This window comes from Cydia splendana, chromosome 10, assembly GCF_910591565.1.
Source record: "Cydia splendana chromosome 10, ilCydSple1.2, whole genome shotgun sequence".
In the NCBI taxonomy this organism is placed as follows: Eukaryota; Metazoa; Arthropoda; class Insecta; order Lepidoptera; family Tortricidae; genus Cydia; species Cydia splendana.
The window spans coordinates 21,331,287-21,354,550 of record NC_085969.1 but is presented as its reverse complement, the minus strand read 5'-3'; the positions used below and the strand labels follow the sequence as shown (position 1 = coordinate 21,354,550).

General features: G+C 39.1%; 2 protein-coding genes and 1 long non-coding RNA gene across 3 annotated transcripts in view; 1 reads left to right on the top strand and 2 right to left on the bottom strand.

The window, feature by feature from the left end:
* Positions 1-5,041, top strand: part of LOC134794467 (uncharacterized) — a 359,568-nt gene extending 354,527 nt beyond the window's left edge. The window contains exon 3 of the long non-coding RNA XR_010144672.1: positions 4,941-5,041. This is a non-coding gene — a long non-coding RNA (uncharacterized LOC134794467). The remainder of the gene's footprint in view (positions 1-4,940) is intronic.
* Positions 1-23,264, bottom strand: part of LOC134794442 (solute carrier family 22 member 3-like) — a 361,574-nt gene that overhangs the window by 195,664 nt on the left and 142,646 nt on the right. The window lies entirely within an intron of this gene.
* Positions 16,332-17,632, bottom strand: LOC134794644 (GS homeobox 1-like). The gene has a single exon (XM_063766445.1). It carries the CDS (start codon positions 17,202-17,204, stop codon positions 16,332-16,334), a length of 873 nt encoding a protein of 290 aa, XP_063622515.1. The 5' UTR covers positions 17,205-17,632.

Genomic DNA, 23,264 nt, shown 5'->3' with positions numbered 1-23,264 from the left:
CGCACCAGTGAGATTTTGTCCCGTGTCCCGGCGAGCTGCTGGCGTCACGTCCCGTCAGCTGACAACAGCGCTGACCCGGCGTCGCGCGGTCTGCTGCCCGCCGCGCTCGTACAAAATGACTTGTGGTTCCATGGTCCTACATGGCTCCAACAAAGTCACGACTCCTGGCCTATACAAAAACCGGTAGTAAACACAACGGAAGAAAAACGGAATAAAATTGAATCAACAAATATTAATTGCGCATGTGTTTCCACATTGCCTACTTTCCCGGACGATGATACTCTTATTACGCGATTTTCGTCGCTAGGTAAATTAGTTCGCGTCACGGCATTAACATTTCGTTTTTACCACAAATGTAGAAAACATAAACAAACGCTCCCTGAGTACATCACCGTACCAGAGTACCACTTTGCATTAAAGCGACTTATATTGATTACGCAACAACAAGTGTTCGAAGACGACATAAAAAATATCTCGTCAAATAAATCCCCTTCCTTACGTTTGCGGCGTCTCGCGCCTATTCTAGATAGTGAGGGATTATTACGCGTCGGCGGACGCATTCATAAATCATTTTTACCTTATGAATCAAAACATCAATTAATTTTACCTAAAAGACATCCTCTTACAAATCTTATTATTGACGATACTCATATACACGAATTGCATGCCGGTCCGCAGTGCGTGCAAAACTCGCTCTTACAGCGATATTGGATTATTTCAGCTCGCGATATTGTGCGTCTACGCGTGCATCGTTGTATTCCATGTTTCCGCGCACGCCCTACCCGCGTGCAACCTCGCATGGGCATGCTTCCCTCGGTCCGCTTGCGCCCCGCGCGCGTATTTAGTAAAACTTCGTGCGATTTTTGCGGGCCATTTTACGTTCGCGCTAATAAAGTTCGTAATGCAAAAATAATAAAATGTTATGTTGCGGTTTTCGTATGTATGAGCGTTAAGGCTGTACATCTTGAATTAGTTTCCGAACTTTCCACAGAAGGTTTTTTAGCTGCGTTGCGACGTTTCACGTCCCGCCGAGGATATTGTACAGATATATATACCGATTGCGGACGTAACTTTGTTGGTTGTAATAATTACCTTAAAGAATTATACGCGTTCTTACGTAACGATTCGGTCATGAGCGCTCTCAACCAACAAACTTTAAAACAAGGATTAACTTGGCATTTTCAGCCACCGTATGCTAGCCATTTCGGTGGACTATTCGAAGCGGCTGTTAAGAGTTTCAAAACCCATTTATATCGCGTAATAGGTACACAGCCGCAAACATATGATTCTATGCACACGCTGACCTGTCAAATCGAAGCGGTACTTAACAGTCGTCCTCTCTGCGTGTTAAGTTCAGACTCTTCCGATCCGTTACCTCTTACGCCGGCTCATTTCTTAATCGGCGAGCCCTTAACGGCCCTACCGGACGTTTCTTTGATCGACGAAAACCCTAGTCGTCTTACGCGCTGGCGCTGGGTACAACAAGCTGTCCAGCATTTCTGGCGTAGATGGAGTCGTGAATATCTCCATCAACTGCAGCAGAGTACAAAGTGGCTTCAAGATCGCGGTCCCGCCATCCGTGAAGGCACTGTTGTTGTGGTATGCGATGACCACTTGCCGCCGTTACAGTGGAAACTCGCGCGCGTTCATGCTGTCCATCCGGGCACTGATCAAGTTATTCGCGTCGTAACTTTAAAAAGTGGGAACACATTGTTCAAACGACCCGTAGTTAAGGTCTGTCCCTTACCCTTAGAATAATTTCTACAATCGTTACGACTTTTAATGTTAGCATTTAAGTTAGGTATAAGTTTCTTTATCTTGTTGAACTTTCGCATGTTCTTTTAAAAGACACTACGTGTTTTTAAGGTGAGCGGCATGTTCCGTAGAGGAACAGATTAGTATTAATTACTTTCTATGCATATGTAAATAGGTATTTTCTTACATACAAAGCAACACAATTAGGAAAGAATATATTTTCGTGTAGTAGCTAGATATTTGAACTGGCAACTGCATTTATCTCAAAAGCCCTTCCGGCGCGACACAACCGCGCCACCTAGCGAGGATAAAAAGCTCTTCACCTGCCGTTAAAACGAGATGGCCGCGTTCGATCCGCGCTCCGATTAAAATAATTCATATATCGGTTCCCGTCGCTGCGATCTAAGTGAAAATCAACCAGAGACTAATTAGTGACCCAGTGCCCCTTATGGATATATGCAGCTGTCGATAAAGCAGAGGATTTCCCAATCATCATACATAGACCACCACGTGGTACGCCAAGGTGCTGCTGGATTTATGTAAGTTGCTCTCAATTTATCTCGGCTACACATAGTTATTTAGCAAAATTGAAATATTTAAATATGGCCGAACGCTCCACCTATAATTTTCTAATATTTTACATAAATGTTATTTAACATGCATGCAATAACATATCAAAAAAGAAAAAACTTTAATGTTATCAAAACCCATTTTTGTTCCACCGCTGGTCTAATAAGGCGCTCGGGAAACGGCTGAGGGAGGCAACGGGCGACCCACGCGCGGGCAGCTTTCTCGCGCAGAGAATTTCAATTGCAATCCAGCGCGGGAACGCTGCCTGCGTGTTGGACACCCTCCCGAGGGCACCAAATTTTGATAGGTATTTTTAATTTTTAGTTATTTTAATTGTAGTTAGTTTTAGTTTTATATTCTTGTTTGTCTTTTAATAATCATTATTAATAAATTTATTTTATACTCTAGTCTATTTTATACTATATCGATATGACTAATCTACGTTCGCGAGGACATCCACTTTTTTGGTTAGGTAGGTTTTAAATTTCAATGCCTTAAGGTACCTCTCGGTATAGGGTCATCAGATATATGTACAGTCGACGTCAAAGATATGTTTACACTTTTGCACCTTACTCCTTTGTGATAAGGCGAAAATTGTAAACATATCTTTGACGTTGACTGTACTGAGGCTAGAAAAAAAAAGTAATAATATTATTAAATAGTCACAAATGTAACATGTAATGTAACGTAACATCAATTAGGCTGCTCCTTCGTTTTCAGTGCAAAAGTTCCCATCAATAAAAAAAAGATTGTGTTTCAAATCTTTATTACATTTAATAAGGTAATATAGACTCAAAGTGGTCATGATATTAGTATAATATTACGTATCTTCTTAAATGATCTTTATTCTATATTTTCAATATTTTAGTATCCAATTCCTACCAAAAGGGCAGCATATATCTGACCCAGACCTCATGCAAATCTCGCAAATCACCAAAATAAATCCCCAACCGATCCATAAAATATCCTTACACGTAATAAATAATTCATACTTCGTCCTTAGAGCCCACAAAGTAGGGAGAATTTATTTTCCAAACTTTTCTTTGAGAAAACTAGAAGAATTTGAAGTATTAAGTGTTGTGTACTTTAGGTATTCATATACCTAAGCGATTGTTTTGTCTTGTTTTAATATTAGAATCTAGGTATTATTCTAGCTTTTAGTTTCACTGTTAGGGCTATCCATAAGAGATGGTGCAAGGTGAGCGGTCAATATTTTCATAAGTTATTGTAAATCGATGTTTTGTTTGCCCAACTGTTTGTCTGAAGGGTCAAGGCGGGAACAGTGGATCAGCTTAAACAGTGGCTCGGTCGCTCCAATAATACCAACATCATCGCTTTATACTGTTGCACCCTCGCGGATTAGAGGAATTCATAGCGAGCGATTTTGATAGCCAGATAGATTAAACGTAATAATTTCACAGAAGTTTGAAGTTTAAATAACACTTGCACTATCTGGCCCCTATTTCACCACGGTGACAGGTGCGACAATTGTCGACATCACTGTTACTGACTTCACAGGCCTCCATAGGGTACGGTAACCGCTTACCATCGGGCGGGCGGTGTGCTTGTTTGCCACCAACATTTTATTTAAAAAAAAAACTCCATTATATTGCCAATAAATAAGTACTTATTTTGCGAAGATAATGACAATTGTAACAAGAAACACGACAATTGTCACGAAATTCCAACACAGAACTCATATCTTGTCAAGAATTACCGAAAATTCCTTGAAATCTTGTGACAATTGTCATCATCATCATCATTAACTTAGCAAGAGAAATACCTGTTTTTTGCCGATATAATAAAGTTTTTTTAAATAATACATTGATGGTGGCAAACAGGAATACGGCCCGCCCGATGCTAAGCGGTAACCGTAGCCCATGGATGCCTGTGACGTCAGCAACGGTGATGTTTTACAATTGTCGCACCTGTCACCGTGGTGAAGTAGGGGCCAGGGCTATCAAAATCGCTGCCTACTTAGCTTGGTCTAACTCTAATAGGTATAATTCATTGATCAGCCTAGTTAATGTACGTGATGAGATCACAATGGACTAGTTTGCAGTATTTGCTAAATCCAATAACGGCGATATACTGCAGTGAAACCTCGATAATACAAATATCAAGATAAATGTCAATGTTGTATTTCGAATTAGAGAGGCCAATTCGCACAAAAACTTGACATCAAAACGATCTGAATGATGTCAGTTACTTGTCATTCGCCCGTGCGTCTCGCTCGCGCTTATACATGTACGGACAACTGCGAGATAAATGAACGGGCAAATAATAACTAACTGACATCATTTGGATATCGTTTTGATATTGTATGTTCTAATTGACCTGATAGGCTTTGGGCTTTTAATTTCGTGCCAACGAGAATTCCGCCTTTTTTAGATTGTTACGTTTCCGTAGCCAAATGGCAAAAAACGGAACCCTTATGGATTCGTCATGTCTGTCTGTCTGTCTGTCTGTCCGTCCGTATGTCACAGCCACTTTTTTCCGAAACTATGAGAACTAGACTGTTGAAACTTGGTATGTAGATGTATTCTGTAAACCGCATTAAGATTTTCACACAAAAATAGAAAAATAAAAAAAATTTGGGGGTTCCCCGTACTTAGAACTAAAACTCAAAAAAATTTTTTTTTCATCAAACCCATACGTGTGGGTTATCTATGGATAGGTCTTCAAAAATGACATTGAGATTTCTAATATTTTTTTTCGTCCCCCCCCCCCATCCTCCCGACTGTAGCTTCTAAAATAAGAGAATGATAAAACTAAAAAAAATATATGATGTACATTACCTACCATGCAAACTTCCACCGAAAATTGGTTTGAACGAGATTTAGTAAGTAGTTTTTTTTAATACGTCATAAATCGTAAACCGCAATTTTATTATATTACTTGCTGCTACGGAACACTTCATGGGCGAGTCCGACTCGCACTTGGCCGCTTTATCTAGATTGACGCGACATACGCGTGGAGGCAAATGGCGAGAACTAGCGGAGGACTGAGAAAAGTGGCGCTGTCTTGTATCAAAGGCCTAGTCTCATTGTGGGTCACTGAGCCAATGGATTAAGTAGATTCCAATTATCAAGGTTCCACTGCATTAAATAAACTAATCATTTCACCACCAAATTCCCATCAAAACAGCCAGTTTACACGCTCGACAAACCAGGATTAAATGAATTTCACATCACACCGGAATGGCGGCACATCCGGTTTTACCGGAAGTGACCAAGATTATTACTTTATTAGCCAGTTTAATGGAACTCCTAATGGCTGGGAAATTTGTAATTTTGTGGGTAGTATTATAACGGTCACGCTTGGCCGGCGGAACGAATGGTATCGAATATCGATTGTGGGTTTATTTTTAAATGGAAGAGGCTCAAGGTGCGCGAAAGACACCTGTTTGATATAGATATTGAGGCCATTAATAGAACAATAGAAGACGAGTAAAGTAGTTCAAACTATTGTGGCCACAAATTAGACGTCAGAAGTAGACAGCCATGGAGGAATACCTGGCCCCTATTTCACCAACGTGACAGGTGCGACAATTCGATAAGTCTCATAGTTGCTGACGTCACAGGCATCCATGGGCTACGGTTATCGCTTACCATCGGGCGGGCCGTATTCCTGTTTGTCACCATCATTGTACTATTTTAAAAAACTTTATTATATTGGCTAAAAACAGGTATTTCTCTTGCGATGTTTATGATGACAATGATGACAATTGTCACAAGATTTCAAAGAACTTTCAGTAATTCTTGACAGCAAATGAGTTCTGTGTCGGAATTTCGTGACAATTGTCGTATTTCTTGTGACAATTGTCATTAGCTTCGCAAAATAAATACTTGTTAACATGGCGATATAGCGGAGTTTTTTTTTATTAACATGTTGGTGGCAAACAACCACACCGCCCGTCTGATGGTAAGCGGTTACCGTAGCCTATGGAGGCCCGTGATGTCAGTAACAGTGATGTCGACAATTGTCGGACCTGTCACGTTGGTGAAATAGGGCCCTGGTCGTGTAGCAACGTGCCAATCGTTAACACTCCGTAGCGTATCTTAGGGTCTCCCCAGATATGTCGACACGCATTCGGCAAAATCCGACAGGAAAAAGCTTTATGTCCGCGCAATAAGAGCGAAAAAGCCGTCGTTCGGCTAGGCTCGCATCGTCCGGCGCCTGCCGACGCGTCGACGGCTTATTCGCTCTTATTGCGCGGACATAAAGCTTTTTCCTATCGGATTTTGCCGAATGCGCGTCGACATATCTGGGAAGACCCTTAGTCATCTCTTTCTACCACTCTGCCATATTAGTGCGACAGTGACAGTTGCGTTTCGTTCGCTACGGAGCGTAAACGATTGCACGTTGGCTACATACTCTGTTCTTAAAACCGTGGCGCTTAGTCAATTTGTGTAAAAATGTCCTATAATATTTATTTATTTAAAACACCCGTAAAGGTAGACTTACTTATTTATGTTTGTTACAAACTCCATTTTCCTTTTTTTTTAAACTAATACTTACCCAGTTTATAAATGGTCACATGGTAGATTTAGTTCTCAAAAGATAAAGTGGCGGTCGTTAAATCAAACAGATCTACTAGAAATGTTTTATTTGCCTTCGATCCCCACGCATTCCCGCCTTTACATTATGTTATACCAAATTGTTCAACTGTCTTCTTAACCTAACCTTAACAACCAATAGACTTTGAATACACACTTTTCCTTTCTATTAATGTCACTGGCAATTTCGGAGCCCCTCGGCTATTTGCACCGGATGCCGAAAGGGTTAGGATCAGGGCGATCCCTTCCTGGTGAGGTTACAAATGTTACCGAATCGACGGCGAGTGCGAGTCCAACACTCAGAGCGCTGGGTGAAAAGCATAGTAAAATGGGATGACTACGAGTATTTGATATTCGGCTCGATTCGGGAAATGAATTAGAGACTCACTAGATATGAAATAGTAAAGATATGTGACGTTCCACTGCAAAAGGTACCTTATGGTGGCTGGTGCCGCGATTCGGGAAATGAATTAGAGATTCACTAGATATGAAATAGTGAAGATATTATCTTTACTATATCGTGTCTAGTTAATCTCTAATTCATTTTCCGAATCGCGTCGATTAACTCCAACTTTTCGGGTAACTGGTAAAACTACTATGAATTCATAATTACATACTAGCTTACCAATAATCCCGCATAAAAAATATTAACGCATAAAATTGAAACGTTTAAACTCACCCGTTTATGTATTTATAATAGGTCGGCTAATTTTACAGTTTAATTCACGTATTTGATACTGTGATTATTAATTTATTACGCATCAATACTTACACATATTTTTAATGAAACCGATCGTCATTAAGTGTAGTATTTTATGCAGCAGTTGTGTAAAAGAGGTCAACTGAAATAACTTCTAAAATTAAAATGCCTCAGACAAAATGAAAACAGCGTGACCTCACGCTTTTCATAAGCGTTCCATTATGTCTGATAGTCTGCCGTGAAAAACGAAAATCTAAATTTCGTAATGTGCCTCTCTATCGCACGAATATATATATAAAAGGAATAGAAGCGGATGACAATATTTCTATTTTTGTTTTTCGCGGCAGGCTCTCTGTTTTCGAGGTGACAATTAAAAAAAAAAATAAAAAAAAAAATATCATTTATTATCAGGCAACTAAGGCCCATAGATACATACCTTACAAACTAACATACAAACAGTAGTAAAAATCTTACAAGCTAAAAATTATTTCGGCGACACGGCGGTTGTCAGTTGTGTCGCATGTTATGCTGGTTGATCCTATTGTTCGACTCTGGGTTCGGTAACTATGGAATAGGGTTATCCTTCCGGTTGATTTGGGAATCCTATTCACCGCGTAACAAGATTTGGACAAAACATATTAACATCTTTGCAAATCTTTGGAAGGTAAAATCACATATACCTACTGAAGGCATTAGCGTAACTTTTTATATTTAATATTGTCACGGAACGCGTCCTGTATTAACTTGGTCTTTGATTTCTCGTGTTATAACAAATAAAAAAGGGAAATGGAATAAGTAACAAGACCAATCAGGTACTTTTTAGGGTTCCGTACCTCAAAAGGAAAAAACGGAACCCTTATAGGATCACTCGTGTGTGTCTGTCTGTCCGTCTGTCACAGCCTATTTTGTCGGAAGCTACTGGACCGATTAAGTTGAAATTTGGTACACATATGTAAATTAGTAACCCAAAGACGGTCATGTAACGTAAACAAAGGAATTATAAACATCAGGGTCACTTCTGGGGGTTAAATGAGTAAGCTAAAAAAGAAAGTATTACAAACTACATATTATATCGTGTTACATATCAAATGAAAGAGCTCATTTTAAGTATTACAAGTATATATTTTTATAATTTTAAAATGAATAGTTTAGAAGTTATTTAAGAAAATAGCCAAAACATGACCATTCGCCCCTCCCCCCCTTTATCTCCGAAACTACTGGGTCTAAAATTTTGAAAAAAATACACAAAATCGTTCTTTACCTATAGATAACAGGAAAACCTATTAGAAATGTGCATTCAAGCGTGAGTCGGACTTAATGTACGGAACCCTTGGAACGCGAGTCCGACTCGCACTTGGCCGGTTTTCTAAATATTAAAAACGATCCGTCAGTTTCAGTTCCTCCGGTCCGTCAGTCATTTATATGAATGACCTACAGGCATTCATAATGTTTCAGTTACAGTAGGTACTAAAATGATCCCTACCTACTCTTATTTCTCATTAACTAAATCGAAGAAAGCACCAAAATATGTGAATGGTTGATTAATAATTGTGTATATTTTCAAGTGTTTATGTTACTCGTTTCGTCGGACTAGCAGGCGTATTTGAATAACAGGTTATGAATAAGATCTCGATTAGTAATGGATCTGATCTGTCAATGTCAAAAAAGACGTTTTTGGTCAAGAAATGTCACTTTTGACACTGACAGATCCGATCTATATCTAATTAATAAACCTGTTACCTGTTATTAAAATCAGAACATGCTTGTAGGTCGAATTGAGTAAGATTTTCCCAATAAGTATTTACTATTTATCTACTGGTTAATATACTTAAAAAAATTTTTTTACTACAATCCCCTACCCTATTAGTTGTGATTTAGTCATGGTGGCATTACTTTATTTTCACGGTATGGTTATTTATTTTTCGTAAACCAACTAATTTGCTTAAATAAACAAACAATCGGATACTTAATTACAGAAACAACTTACTTATATAAAAGTAAACACCACATCAATCTAATGAAGGGATTTTTATTAGGGACCATAAAACACACTCGATCAAAAGAAACGGAGCTAAGAGGCAAACTCGAGTTTTGGTGGAACATGAATACCACAATGGAAATAATAGTTTTGATCGTGATTGTGTGACTGATACGTTTATGGGGAGCGAGATGTATTTGGTTTATAAAATGCACTTGCGCCTTTCAACTAACTCGGGGCTAACCGGTTAAACCTGGAGTTACCATGGTTACCAGTACAATTTGACACTGAGTTACTGGTTTAACTGCTTAAGTGTGTCATCCTCTGTATCTTCCTGGCGTTATCCCGGCCTTTGCCGTCGGCTCATTCCAATTCAATTTATTGCCCGTATTGTTTTAGGTTTTTTTTGTTTATGTTGTATACATTTTTGAAATATGTGATCGTATTTTTGAAAACAATGCCTAATTATTAATTTTATAGACACCCGCTAAATAACTGTTATACCTACTGATTCATATCAACGGGAAAAGTTCGCGCAAAATCTTACTTATATTATCAATAAATATGTATATACTACGGCGATAGATGTCTTCATAAACGCCTTCCCTACATACTCAACAGCCTGCCCTCTGACATCAGACAGGAAGCCAATAAAATAAAATTTGGTAAAAAGCTGCGTAGTTACCTCGTAAATCGCGTCTAGTAATTGTTGAGCATTATTAGTAATGATGGATGTAAACTATTTTGTTATAAGAGAGTAGAGACTACACGATCCCACAGTCAAACTGTGTAAACTATTTTGTGGGACACTGTACTTGTATAAGCTGTATATTTTTATGTTAATAAATAAATGAATAATAATAATAATATCAAAGGCGTAGGGATGTGAAAGGCGTAGGGATGTGACGACCCCATCGCCCGCTGGTTTTACCAGTGCAATCAGTCAACGCAGGGCAGCTTGTGGCGAGCTGTTGGGGATTAGCGACCTCACGTACCCGAGTGCTCCTGGGGAGTTCTGTTACCCGCAAGGAGGGTGGGTGGGACAGGATTCTCTGCCTCTGGCTTGCCTTAGCCGGCCGGCCAGAGTGGAGTCGTTAGAGCTATAAGCTCCAGGGGTGGAAGTGAAATATGCATAAGACGCGAGTTGGCACAGTGGCTGTTAACAGCCACTGGGTAGAAAGCGGCGCACACCTCTCGACACCCCTGAGCCGCTCACACCGGTGTTGCCCTTGAGCCATCCTAGATGTCGCTTTTTGTGGGGGCCCATCTTGTGAGGGCGAGTCACCGTCTGCCGGAAATAAAATTGCATACCGTTTTATTAGGCAGGCGTCCGGTTTTTTACCCCATAGCTCAGTTCTTAGTCCATCGCTTTCACCCAATAACCTAGTTCATTTTAGATTCCATCAACTCTCAATAGTCCTTACACCCTGGCGGGTGCTGCCTCTGCGTGCGTCCCATGACACGGGCAAGGGCAGCCTCCGCTCGGTGTACCCCTTACATTTCATTAAAGTGTCAAAAGGGCCTCTACGTGTTGGCTTCGGCTCCGCGCACGCCTCCCAAAGGTCCGGAACACCATTGTTCCGTGATGGGAAAGACATACAAATGATATATTAATTTAATTAAATACGAAATACGTTTATATAATATTATATGTTACCAAGATTCCATAAAACTATAAAATCCATTCGTATTTTGATTTCTCAAACCGCGGCGTCCCCAAAGGGTCTTTCTTCGATCCTAAGGGTCTCAAGAGGCACTCACATTTGACAGAGCGTTGTACTGCTGTATTATATCGTGGTTTTAAACCCTTAGTGTCCATGGACCCTGGGAACGTAAGAGTGCTCTTATAAAGAGTCCAGAGAAAAAACGGTGCGAGTCTTATTTTTGGCTATTAAAATGCGTTATTGAGTGAATCGACTATTTCTTGGCACTCGTTACTATGGTTATACCGTATCCATTTTAAATTTATATTTCCCATTCTCATAGTCGCTTTGCAAAATGAGTACAGATGTAGTGCATAATAGTTTTCCATCGTATTTTCTCGGAAACCTTCGTATTTGTCATGCTACGTCAGTCAACCTCAGTACTTTTTGTATCTAGACTGACTAAAATATCAAAACACGTTCGTACGTTTCCGCAAAAAACGATGGAAAATAATTAGGCACTACATCCCTGTACTCTACTGAATGTTACTAGGACAACCGTGTTAAAACACATTTCTTCTATCAACTTCTGCAATTGCTGTCTTAAACGCTGACGGCATAGAAAAATAACAAAAAAACGTTAAATGAATACACACCATAATTAATTTTATTTTTAAACTTTTAATTAGAACATCATAAAAAATCTGGAACTCAGAAATGAATTTAAACGACTTCTCTCCGAACGTTTGTAAATTATTATCGGCACAATAATTTTCCACTGGGTTTTATTTTTGAACTTTTCCAACGAAATTGTGCAGTCACCGAAAGGCAATGGCAGCAAAAGCAAACATGTTGGTACAAAACAAATTGCATAAGTCACAATTATGTTGAAAAAGTCAACGTTTTCTCGCTACTGTAAATTTACGATTTAATTTGTTTAATGGAAAAAATATATATTTACCTACATTATATGAGTATAAACCCAAACATGTAGCTATAATTATGTGACTACATATTCACATAATTATAGCTACATTCACATAAGACAGCACAAATAACACTGCACAGTGCACACGTACTGAGCTCAATGATGGCTCAAGAAATTAGGAAACCAGGTGATCTCAGAGATTATGGTGTTAACCGCAAAAGCTGAATCCCTAGTGTACATTTCATCCGATAGCGTGACGGGCGTTCTCGTTTGCGTTATGTCTATTTTTGTATAGGATTTTGAACAGCGCGCCAAGCGGGACGATTTGGAAACTCAAAATCTTATACAAAATGATACTTCACGCAAACGCATAATTATATGTCACGTCGCGCTATCGAATTAAATTTATACTAGCGGTACTGAATTACTACTCTGGTTCGAACCGCCGTACTGAAAGTCTTGATCACTTCTTCATTGATGAAATCTTAGACTAGATTTGAATTGGCGACTTCAGCTATCACCTCGCCTCTTTTCGTTGGATAATATACCAAGGTATAGCGTGCCCGTGCCAGTCAACTCAATAAATAAATAAATAAGTATATAAATTAGGGGACATCTAACACAAGTCAACCTAGCCCCAAACTAAGCAAAGCTTGGTACTATGGGTGCTAGGCGACGATATACATGACATACTTATATAGATAAATACATAATTATATGTATACATAGAAAAACACCCATGACTCAGGAACAAATACTTGTGTTCATCACACAAATAAATGCCCTTACCAGGATTCGAACCCAGGACCATCGGCTTCACAGGCAGGGTCACTATCCACTAGGCCAGACCGGTCGTCCAGAATGTTTCGACTAGTAAATTATCTAAAAAGGATTCAAACATTCATTTTCACCGTGTAAACTGCAAATCAACTCGAAACAGTTAAATAAAAACATTCGCATCATTTAGCAAACTTCCATTAGATTACAGCGCAACCCTTGTGTGCGGAACATGTATGAGGTAGTTTAATAATGTCCCTTGGGGTGCACATGCACCGTGCAAGGGTTGGTAATGCACTTTATTAACTTGTTGGTGTTACAGGAGGGAAAGTCGATAGACACTGCCAAACCAATTCTAACGTACACTGATATCAGACTGACATCTAACTGATGTCGTTCAAATATCGTGCATTATCTCGTACTTGCCCGTTTATCTATTAGCGCGGGCGAGACGCACGATAACTAAATAATATGATTCAAATATCTAATATTGCCAGTGTACGTTCGTTTGGTTATTCGATCAGTTTCCAATATAATATTGATCTTTCAGTGTCAAAGGTGAAATTTCTTCAACCAAAAACGTCACTTTTTGACTTCCGTTTCGAGCGCCATCTTGATATACTTGGTCAAGCAGATCTTGTCAGTAGGAAAAGGCGGCAAATTTGAAAAATGTAGGCGCGAAGGGATATCGTCCCATAGAAAATTTAAATTTCGCTTTGTTTTTAGGTCATTAATAATTATAGTTTAAAGTGTAATACCGATAGCTTATTAATATTATACAGTAAACTAATGTGGTGGTGTGCAGTGAATGAAGAATTAATCTTGAAATGCGTTTAACCACCATTTTGGAGTCAACGGCCGGTAGTCCACGTGCTACTTGTAAAGTCCAGCTATCGCTTTAAAAGAGCGAATAAAATCACCGTACACTGTCTTGTACTAACCGTACAATTTTAGTCGTCGTATATAGCTCCTTATACCTTGATACTGGCGAAATAGTCCCACTGGACTGAAGCCATAATTTTAAAAGAATGAATGAATGAAACGTCACTTTTGACACTGACAGATCAGTAACTATTATATTGTGAAGAGATCGAATAACTAAAATTCTAAAAACTAATGAATTGGCAGGCATTAGTGAATCTAAAGCTAAATATAGGGTAAAGATGTTACACTTAAATTACCTCTATTTGATTTAAAATGTTCTCTTCAAGCAATTTTATCGTTAGTAAAATTGCTAAAAAGCGAGTTGCGATGTTTCGTCTTGGGGCTCCCAATTTATTAGGCTTTGATGTCGGAGTGAGCCTTCCATTAACTGGTAAAAGGGTAAAAATTGCATTGCCCTTTGTGTGCATACATTATGGAATAGATTTAATATTAGTGCTAACTTGGTGCCTTGTTAATGTTTAAAAGGGTCGGTATAGGGCACCTCTCTGTGTTCATGTATCAGAATTTTCAATAATATTCCCGCATCTATTAAGTCACTTCCAGATGCCGAGTTTAAAATTCATTCAAAAACATATTATGTAACGCACGCTACACGCTTGACGAATATTTTAGTTATAAGTTTTAGTATTTACCCATATAATTTTATACCTATATAGAACCGTTGACATTCGACAATTGTAATTTGAAAGTTAATGTAATAATAATATGCATGACTTGCAACATTTACTACTTAGATATTAAGGGTTACATTAGCATAATATGCTTAGTACTTAAGATCTTGCATGCACGCAGATAATGTTCACATACATGGCTTTGTCATGTCATGGAAAAACAATTTTCACATGCCTTATGGCAGAACTAAGGGTCAACATTGTAAATTTATAACATCCACTGTACTGTACCATATGTTCTTGTGAATAAACGTTCATTCATTCATTTATTCATTCATTCAAATGAATAGATAGACATTAGACACTATACCTTATAAAACTAATGGCCCGATTCGAACTTTAGGATACGTCAAATATTACGGCTAGATACGATATGGATTAGATATGTCAGTGTCAAATGTGAAGTTTCTTCAAACAAAAACGTCACTTTTGACACTGACACATCTAATCCTTATCGTATCTAGACTTAATATTTGACGTATCCTAATGTTCGAATTGCACGCAGAGAAGATGGCCGATGGGGTCGAAAAGTGCTCGAGTGGAGACCACGGACTAGCAAGCGCAGCGTAGGACATCCACCCACAAGGTGGACAGACGACCTTGTTAAGGTCGCCGGAAGACGCTGGATGCGGGTCGCTTCCAACCGGTACGAATGGAGGTCCAAGAGGGACGCCTATGTTCAGCAGTGGATGCCTTATGGCTGAGATGATGATGATGATGAATGTTCGAATCGGGCAGTAAGTCCCCCACCGCGTCTGTCTGTCCGTATGTTCGCGATAAACTCAAAAACTACGGAACGGATTTTCATGTTGTTTTCCCCTATCAATAATAGTGATTCTTGAGGACGGTGTATAATTTTGCGGTGTTAAGGTTTTGTGTAACCTGTGCGAAGCCGGGGCGGATCGCTATAGTATGTAAAAATTTAGAGTAGGGTCAAAAAAAATTGGTCTAAGTCGAATACATTCTAATTTATTAACGAATGCTAATTCATCTTAACTCTCAAATGGAAAAATACTTTAAATTAGCATTGGTAGCCTGGTAGGTTGGTAGGTACCTTGTTAGCGGCAGAATTTTTTAATTAACTTAGTTTATAAATTCATTCCTAATTATAAATTAATTTAATTTTGCTCTGGTACGAATTCCATGCATTATTTAATTTAAACTTGTCCATAATAAAAGCTGTTACGAGGAATGAAAATATTTTCCTCCCTCGACTTAAAATTCTTTGTCCTCTTATGACATTGGCTTGACATTGGTCCCCTAATAATATCGACATTCCAAAATGCCTATGACTATGAATATGTGTTGAAATCAAACAAATCAAATATTTCAATATAAAATTTATTACGCCTAACAAAATTTCCATTCGGTACAAAAATATATTTCCACATCGTCTCCCATAAATAATTATTTACAATTCTTAACAATAAGCAAACAAATATCTACAATTTTCCTTAATTTCTAATTCACAGAATTATCCTTCTTGTTGGCAACCTAATTAGCAATTTATGTTAATATTAACGTTTCATTATTTTGTTACAACCTCGGCTTCTTGGCTCAAATTATGCTTATAATTATAATAATAGGGTTGTTTACCAAATAACATCTTTGCAGAATGATCAATATGCTAAATTGTACTTCAAGTCAATAAAACTGTTCATTATTATCATAATTATCTTATCCCCTAATTCATTAAACTTTACAAGCCTCAGTTATTAGATATTTTATGTATTATCCCGTTCTTACTAATCAGATTAAGACAAATTAAAACTTGGAGCCTGGTTATAATAAACACTATTGAACTTTTAGGAATACTGCGTTAACTTTTGAACTTCAAAACTATCGTTATCACTGACTACGTCAATTTGTTCTTGGTCGTTGTCACAACCCGCCTCCGGTTGGGTTTTGGAACTGCAAGAAGCCTTCGAGCAACAGCACTTCTTGACCCTGCCGTCGGCAGCGGCCGGGGTTTCCTCCTTCTTGAGCTTAACACGACGGTTCTGGAACCAGATCTTCACTTGTTTCTCAGACAACTTCAGTCTTGAGGCGATCTCGATTCTTCTCAATCTCGACAGATACATGTTCATGGAAAACTCGCGTTCTAATTCTAAAAGTTGCGTGCCAGTGAAAGCCGTCCTGATACGCTTACTAGAGTCCTCTTTCAACGGCATACGTTTCAAATCTTTAGAGTATCCAGGGAGGAGTTCCTCAGGGTGCGCAAGCGGCGGACTTGGTGTACCGTTTCTGCTGTCACCAGAGAGAGAAGGGGAACGTTGACCTTGACTTTTTGAAGGAGAGGTTGCCGCAGACTTGTACGGATGATGTAAATACGGTGACACTGACTTCTTCCGTCTGTTGACGTAGTTTATAGGTTCCTGCTCTTCAGTCTTCAAGTAAAACGGTCTTGGTTCACTGCGCTCGTATAATTCTGGCTGTGGGAGCTGCTGCATTAAAGGATAACGGAAGTTCAGATGCTCTAAGAAAGGTCTGAAGAGTTCAGGCGTCCGCGGCGGCAGACCCAAGCCCAGCAAATTGTTTAAATTGCTCGGGTATGGGTACGGTAGGAACTTTGGTCTGGTGTCCATATGCTGCAGTAATGTGTAAGGGTTGTCACTAGGCATGTTGGTCTTGTCTTTAGTATCACTGATTAACGTATCAACTAGGAATGATCGAGACATGTTTGTCGCTCGGCGGTGGATCTACAACTGGTATTGAAGGGCGATCGCTCCGCAAGTTACAATTACAAAAACTACCCCCACTTAGTGCACCCTATTGTAAATAAACACAATGGGACTCTCGAAGCGTTTTGGCAATTATTTGGCCCGGCCCACCCTTTTGTCGGCCGTCATCCCCAGTGCTAGTGAAAAAAAACGCATTGTAATGCGAGTATTTTAGTAGCTATGAATAATTTTGTATGGGACGGTAACATCCCTAATGTCTATCTCATTAAAACCAATTTGGTTTCTGTTTTAGTTGCGTAACCGGTTTTATAACGATTTTGAAAATAGAAGTTAAATTTTGTATAGATGACGGTTATAAGTAGAGATGTTTTTTGTAAGTTTTTTTTATTGAAAGGACATTTTAATTCAAAACTGTTTTAATGTGAAATACATTAGTGAGTGGTTGCTAGTTGGTTGTTTGATGAGGGACTAATTAGATTTAAAGCAATCAGAAATTCAAGCCACATGAATTTGTTGCGGGTAAAGTTGAATTTAGTTTCATTTGTGACACTTAGTGACAATTACCTAGGTTATTTTGCTTCGACAAAGTGCAAATGTAATGTGTCAAACGTATGTATGTCGGTATCGTAGCATCAAAACTATTTATTATTTTTATCGATATCCAATAAGGTAAGTTACTATGCGAATACAGCCATGATTTCTTTATAGTTTTTATTTTTACTTATAGAAGCTTATTTTAATCTGTCAACCATTCACAATATTCACATATTCTCAGAAAATTTCTTTAATCTTGTTTCTTTGATGATAAGGACCTGACCGAATTTGTAGTCATATCCTTGCATTTTTTTCGAGTACGATATTTTCTATACTCTATAGAGCCCAACCGAGGTTTGAACCCACGATTTTGACCACCACGCATATATGAAAAGCAAATTCCAAACTTGACCAAGTATCAAAACCCAGCAATCAAGATTGCTCCATCCCCAATGCATCAATTAAGTATGAATACCCCGTAATATGCACCGTATGCCACTCGCGTGACTCCTCCAGTGCTGGGGCTACCCTCCCCTTGCACTCGCCCCGCCCCTAAATCTGAGCCCCGAACTAGTTTATGAAATATTAAAAGGGAATAACATTAATTGTGGATCTGTACGTAATGTTATTATCATGTCAGTATCAATTTGGGTAGTCTAAGTGGTAGCTAATGGAGATATGTTTTGAAGGTTTGATTAGGCGACTTTGTAATAAAAGGTTATGTTGTAATACTGACGATTTAAAAAAAATTATCAAGCAGATTCGCATGCGAGCGTTACTGCAATGTTCAATAGGTACCTAAATATTCAACAGGTATTCCAAGGTTGCACTGTGTGCAAGTTTGCGTCTTGCCTGGAAAGCCCCGAAGTGATGAATCTTTCCATTTTTCCTTTAATATAAAATATAAAATTTGACGATTATTTGTTAGTTGTTAAAGTAAATAAACATAGCTTTACATTAATTTTAGCAATATTCATTAAATCCGCAGAGTTAACAAATACTTAAGAGCGCTATTACATTTCGGCGTTGAGCGAGTTTAGGTATTTTACGCGCTGCGGCAGGCCGTGCGAGCTCAGTACGCCGATCCCTTCTACCACACTCGCACTACAATGATGGATTAAACATTCTTGATCCTTCGCGAAGCATATTGAAATCAACCATAACAACACTAACTGTACTTAACTTTTAAAGTTCTAAAACTGTTATTTGGTAAGTACGAAAATACTAAATGCAGTGCAAATGTACATAGGGGCTGTTCATAAATTACGTCATCTATTTTTGACGATTTTTGACCCCCCCCCCCCCTCAAATCATCCAAAAATCAAGCTTCGGATGAATCTGTTTCCTCCTACGTCATGTTACCATCATCCGATGTCCAGACCCCCCCCCCACTCCTCCCATTTGAAACGACGTAATTTATGAATAGCCCCATACTTGTACTTATGAAGGTATATTACTCGAAAGAAATTATAGGTACCTACTCGCTTATTTACATGTTTCGTCATTGCATTTGGTACCTATAGGTTGTAAAGTTTGTATCAACGAGGGTTTAAAAACGAACTGGTACTGAGGATCTGATGATGATTAAGGTGGTCACGGATACCAATCAACCATGTAGTAACATGATTAGGCTCGTTTGATTCGTCTCAACAAGATCTTTGACACTGAAGATACACAGGGTCTGATGATGGAGCTGGAAGGTGGCCACGGGTACCAGTCTATCATGTAACTAAACAACTTCGTGTTTGGGCTCGTTTGATTCGTCTCAACAAGATCTTTGACACAAGACAGTACTCAGGGTCTGATGATGGAGCTGGAAGGTACCATTACCAATCAACCATGCAACTAAACCACATCGTGTTTAGGATCGTTTGATTTTGATTCGTCTCAACAAGATCTTTGACACTAGGTGATACTCAGAGTCTGATGATGGAGCTGGAAGGTGGTCACCGGTACCAATCAACCATGCAACTAAACCACTTCGTGTTTAGGCTCGTTTTATTCGTTTCAACAAGATCTTTGACACAAGATAGTACTCAAGGTCTGATGTTGGAGCCGGAAGGTGATCACCGGTACCAATCAACCATGCAACTAAACCATTTCGTGTTTAGGCACGTTTTATTCATCTCAACAAGATCTTTGACACAAGGTAGTACTCAGGGTCTGATGATGGAGCGCGAAGGTGGCGACGGGTACCTGTCTATCATCATCAGCTCCATCATCAGACCCTGAGTAGTATCTTGTGTCAAACATCTTATTGCGACGAATCAAATGAGCCCAAACACGAAGTGGTTCAGTTACATGGTAGACTGGTACCCGTGGCCACAGTCCAGCTCCATCATCAGACCCTGAGTACTAACTTGTGTCAAAGATCTTGTTGCGACGAATCGAACGAAGCCAAACACGAAGTGGTTTAGTTGCATGGTTGATTGGTACCGGTGATCACCTTCCGGATCCATCATCAGACCCTCAGTACTACCTTGTGTCAAAGATCTTGTTGCGACAAATCAAACGAGCCCAAACACGAAGTGGTTCAGTTACATGGTAGACTGGTACCCGTGGCCACAGTCCAGCTCCATCATCAGACCCTGAGTACTAACTTGTGTCAAAGATCTTGTTGAGACGAATCAAACGAGCCTAAACACGAAGTGGTTTAGTTGCATGGTTGATTGGTACCGGTGACCACCTTCCGGCTCCAACATCAGACCCTGAGTACTATCTTGTGTCAAAGATCTTATAGAAACGAATAAAACGAGCCTAAACACGAAATGGTTTAGTGGCATGGTTGATTGGTACCGGTGACCACCTGCCGGCTCCATCATCAGACCCTGAGTACTATCTTGTGTCAAAGATCTTGTTGAGACGAATCAAACGAGCCTAAACACGAAGTGGCTTAGTTGCATGGTTGATTGGTACCGGTGACCACCTTCCGGCTCCATCATCAGACCCTGAGTATTATCTTGTGCCAAAGATCTTGTTGAGACGAATCAAACGAGCCCAAACACGAAGTGGTTTAGTTGCATGGTTGATTGGTACCGGTGACCACCTTCCGGCTCCATCATCAGACCCTGAGTACTATCTTAAGTCAAAGATCTTGTTGAGACGAATAAAACGAGCCTAAACACGAAGTGGTTTAGTTGCATTGTTGATTGGTACTGGTGACCACCTTCCGGCTCCATCATCAGACCCTGAGTACTATCTTAAGTCAAAGATCTTGTTGAGCCGAATCAAACGAGCCCAAACACGAAGTGGTTTAGTTGCATGGTTGATTGGTACCGGTGACCACCTTCCGGCTCCATCATCAGACCCTGAGTACTATCTTGTGTCAAAGATCTTGTTGAGATGAATAAAACGAGCCTAAACACGTAGTGGTTTAGTTGCATGGTTGATTGATACCGGTGACCACCTTCCGGCTCCATCATCAGACCCTGAGTCAAACTATCTTGAGTCAAATAAATACATATAGAATGTCAGGTCGTTTCAAATATTTTTAATCCTGTCCGGTAGTTTATTAAACTGTACCATTATAAATTATAATACTATAAAAACGGTGCTAGGATCAAAGTCTCTCGTTGCGGTTTACACGCACACAGTATAGCATTTTACACGGCGCCCGCCGCACACAATGATAAAAAACCTCGTCGTCGCCGTTGAAAATGTGCGGAGCCGACCGACACACGTCCTGCCTCTACAAGCACTGCCGCGGCACTGAGCTGGCGCAGCGCGCGTCATCGGTAATATAGAGTAGTTTTCAAAAAATTGCCAAAAAATTATAGTAGAATTTCATAAACACTAATGTATACCAACAGTATAAGCAAACGTTGCAGATTGCTTGAGTATGAAAATGACTTCGATATTAAGTAGATTTTCGTAGGAATTGACACTTGTTTCGGAGAGAAAATCGAGTTCGTTTTACTTTGATTTTCTCTTTCTCAAAGGTATGTAGGAAAAATATAGTTTGATATGCCTAAAGTACAGGGTATTAGTAATACAAAATAGCCAGGTTTAGCAGAGTAAAATTCTCAACATTTCCAAATAAGAGCTCGCCATTCAGTGCTTCACGGGGTTTTTCGGAAACGACCATCAGAAAAAAAATCATTACTATTTTAATAAGTCCTTTTTCTAATATTTACAACGATATTTATAAAGATAAGAAGACGCTTTTACTGGAACACGTACTCATTGTTTCTAATAATGAGCGCAAAGTCCTGAATTTCGTCGACTAGTATCATCAATTTTGCATTATTTCGACTTTTCTTGTAAGAGCGCTCTTAAGTGAATAACTAAACAGTTAGCGAAGTTTTTAAAAACCAAAGACCGAGTAAAATAAGTAGTGTTAAGGTTTGAATAAAATGGTAAGTACATACTTAGCTATAATTGTAAAACGTTATATCGTGCAGTACTTGTTGTTTTACTAAGTGATTAAATTATTGGTACCTTGTGTGTAGGTGCCTACTATTACATTGAGAACCTTCAACATTATGTATTATGGTATTGGTTCAACAAGAAGACAAGTGTGGCTCACCTGAGACAACATTGCGAAAATAGAACTTTAGCTGTACCTACTTACTAAGGATGGAAGGAAGGAAAACACCGACTTTCATTGTCTTGAAAATAAATAGCATATTTCCAACTCGCCTTCCTTAATAAGTACATATCTATTTTAGACACCAACTTTAAAATTAACATTTACTTAGTAAATTACTTCCTTAAATTAATCCCAGCAATGTTAAATCTGGATAAAATCTCTTCCTTTCACTTATGTATCAGCGAATATCCTCTGCATTCTTATTTCATTACCAAAAGGCCTTTAAGCACTATAATACACATAAACATACGGTTAAGTTAAGAGCGATATTGCAAAATGAACGAAATTATCGCAGAATCTCACCTGGCAGCAAATTACGATCCCTTGGCCGGAGATAATAAACCCTTTATTCTGCGAGGGCGGCGTCATTCCAAAATCAATCTTCATCCCTTTTAATAAGCCACCACAGCTTCGCTACTGTTATTTTTATTCCATTGTTTGCTCTGTCCATATTGTTCGTTGATTTCGTGATGATTCCGGGGTCTGTCAGATTTTTTAACAATTGGAAGCCTTTTCAATCGTTTTGCGAGCAAACAGACAGATTTATAATAGGAAAGCGTGAGCGAATTATGGTGTGTGTTTTGAAACAGATTGGAAACCATAGAAGCTTTATACTTTTGTAGCTAGGTAGCGGATAAGACTACTCGCCGATAGTATCTACCGCTCTCTAATTGCTGTATTAAAAGCGGTATGTCTCTACATATAATAGTTATGATTATGATAAACAATTAGGCTGTAGTAGATACAACTGAACAGAAACCTATGTATGTAACACGATATATCTGAGGATGTCAGATAATAATATGTCGTTTATCGTCGTTGTTCTATCCGCTACTATTTCTGCTGACTATACCTTAGTGTCTGTCATCATCATCATCAATTTAAGAGTTATTCTCTTGTCGGTGGAGTATCTTCCAGCTTTCTCTATCTAGCGC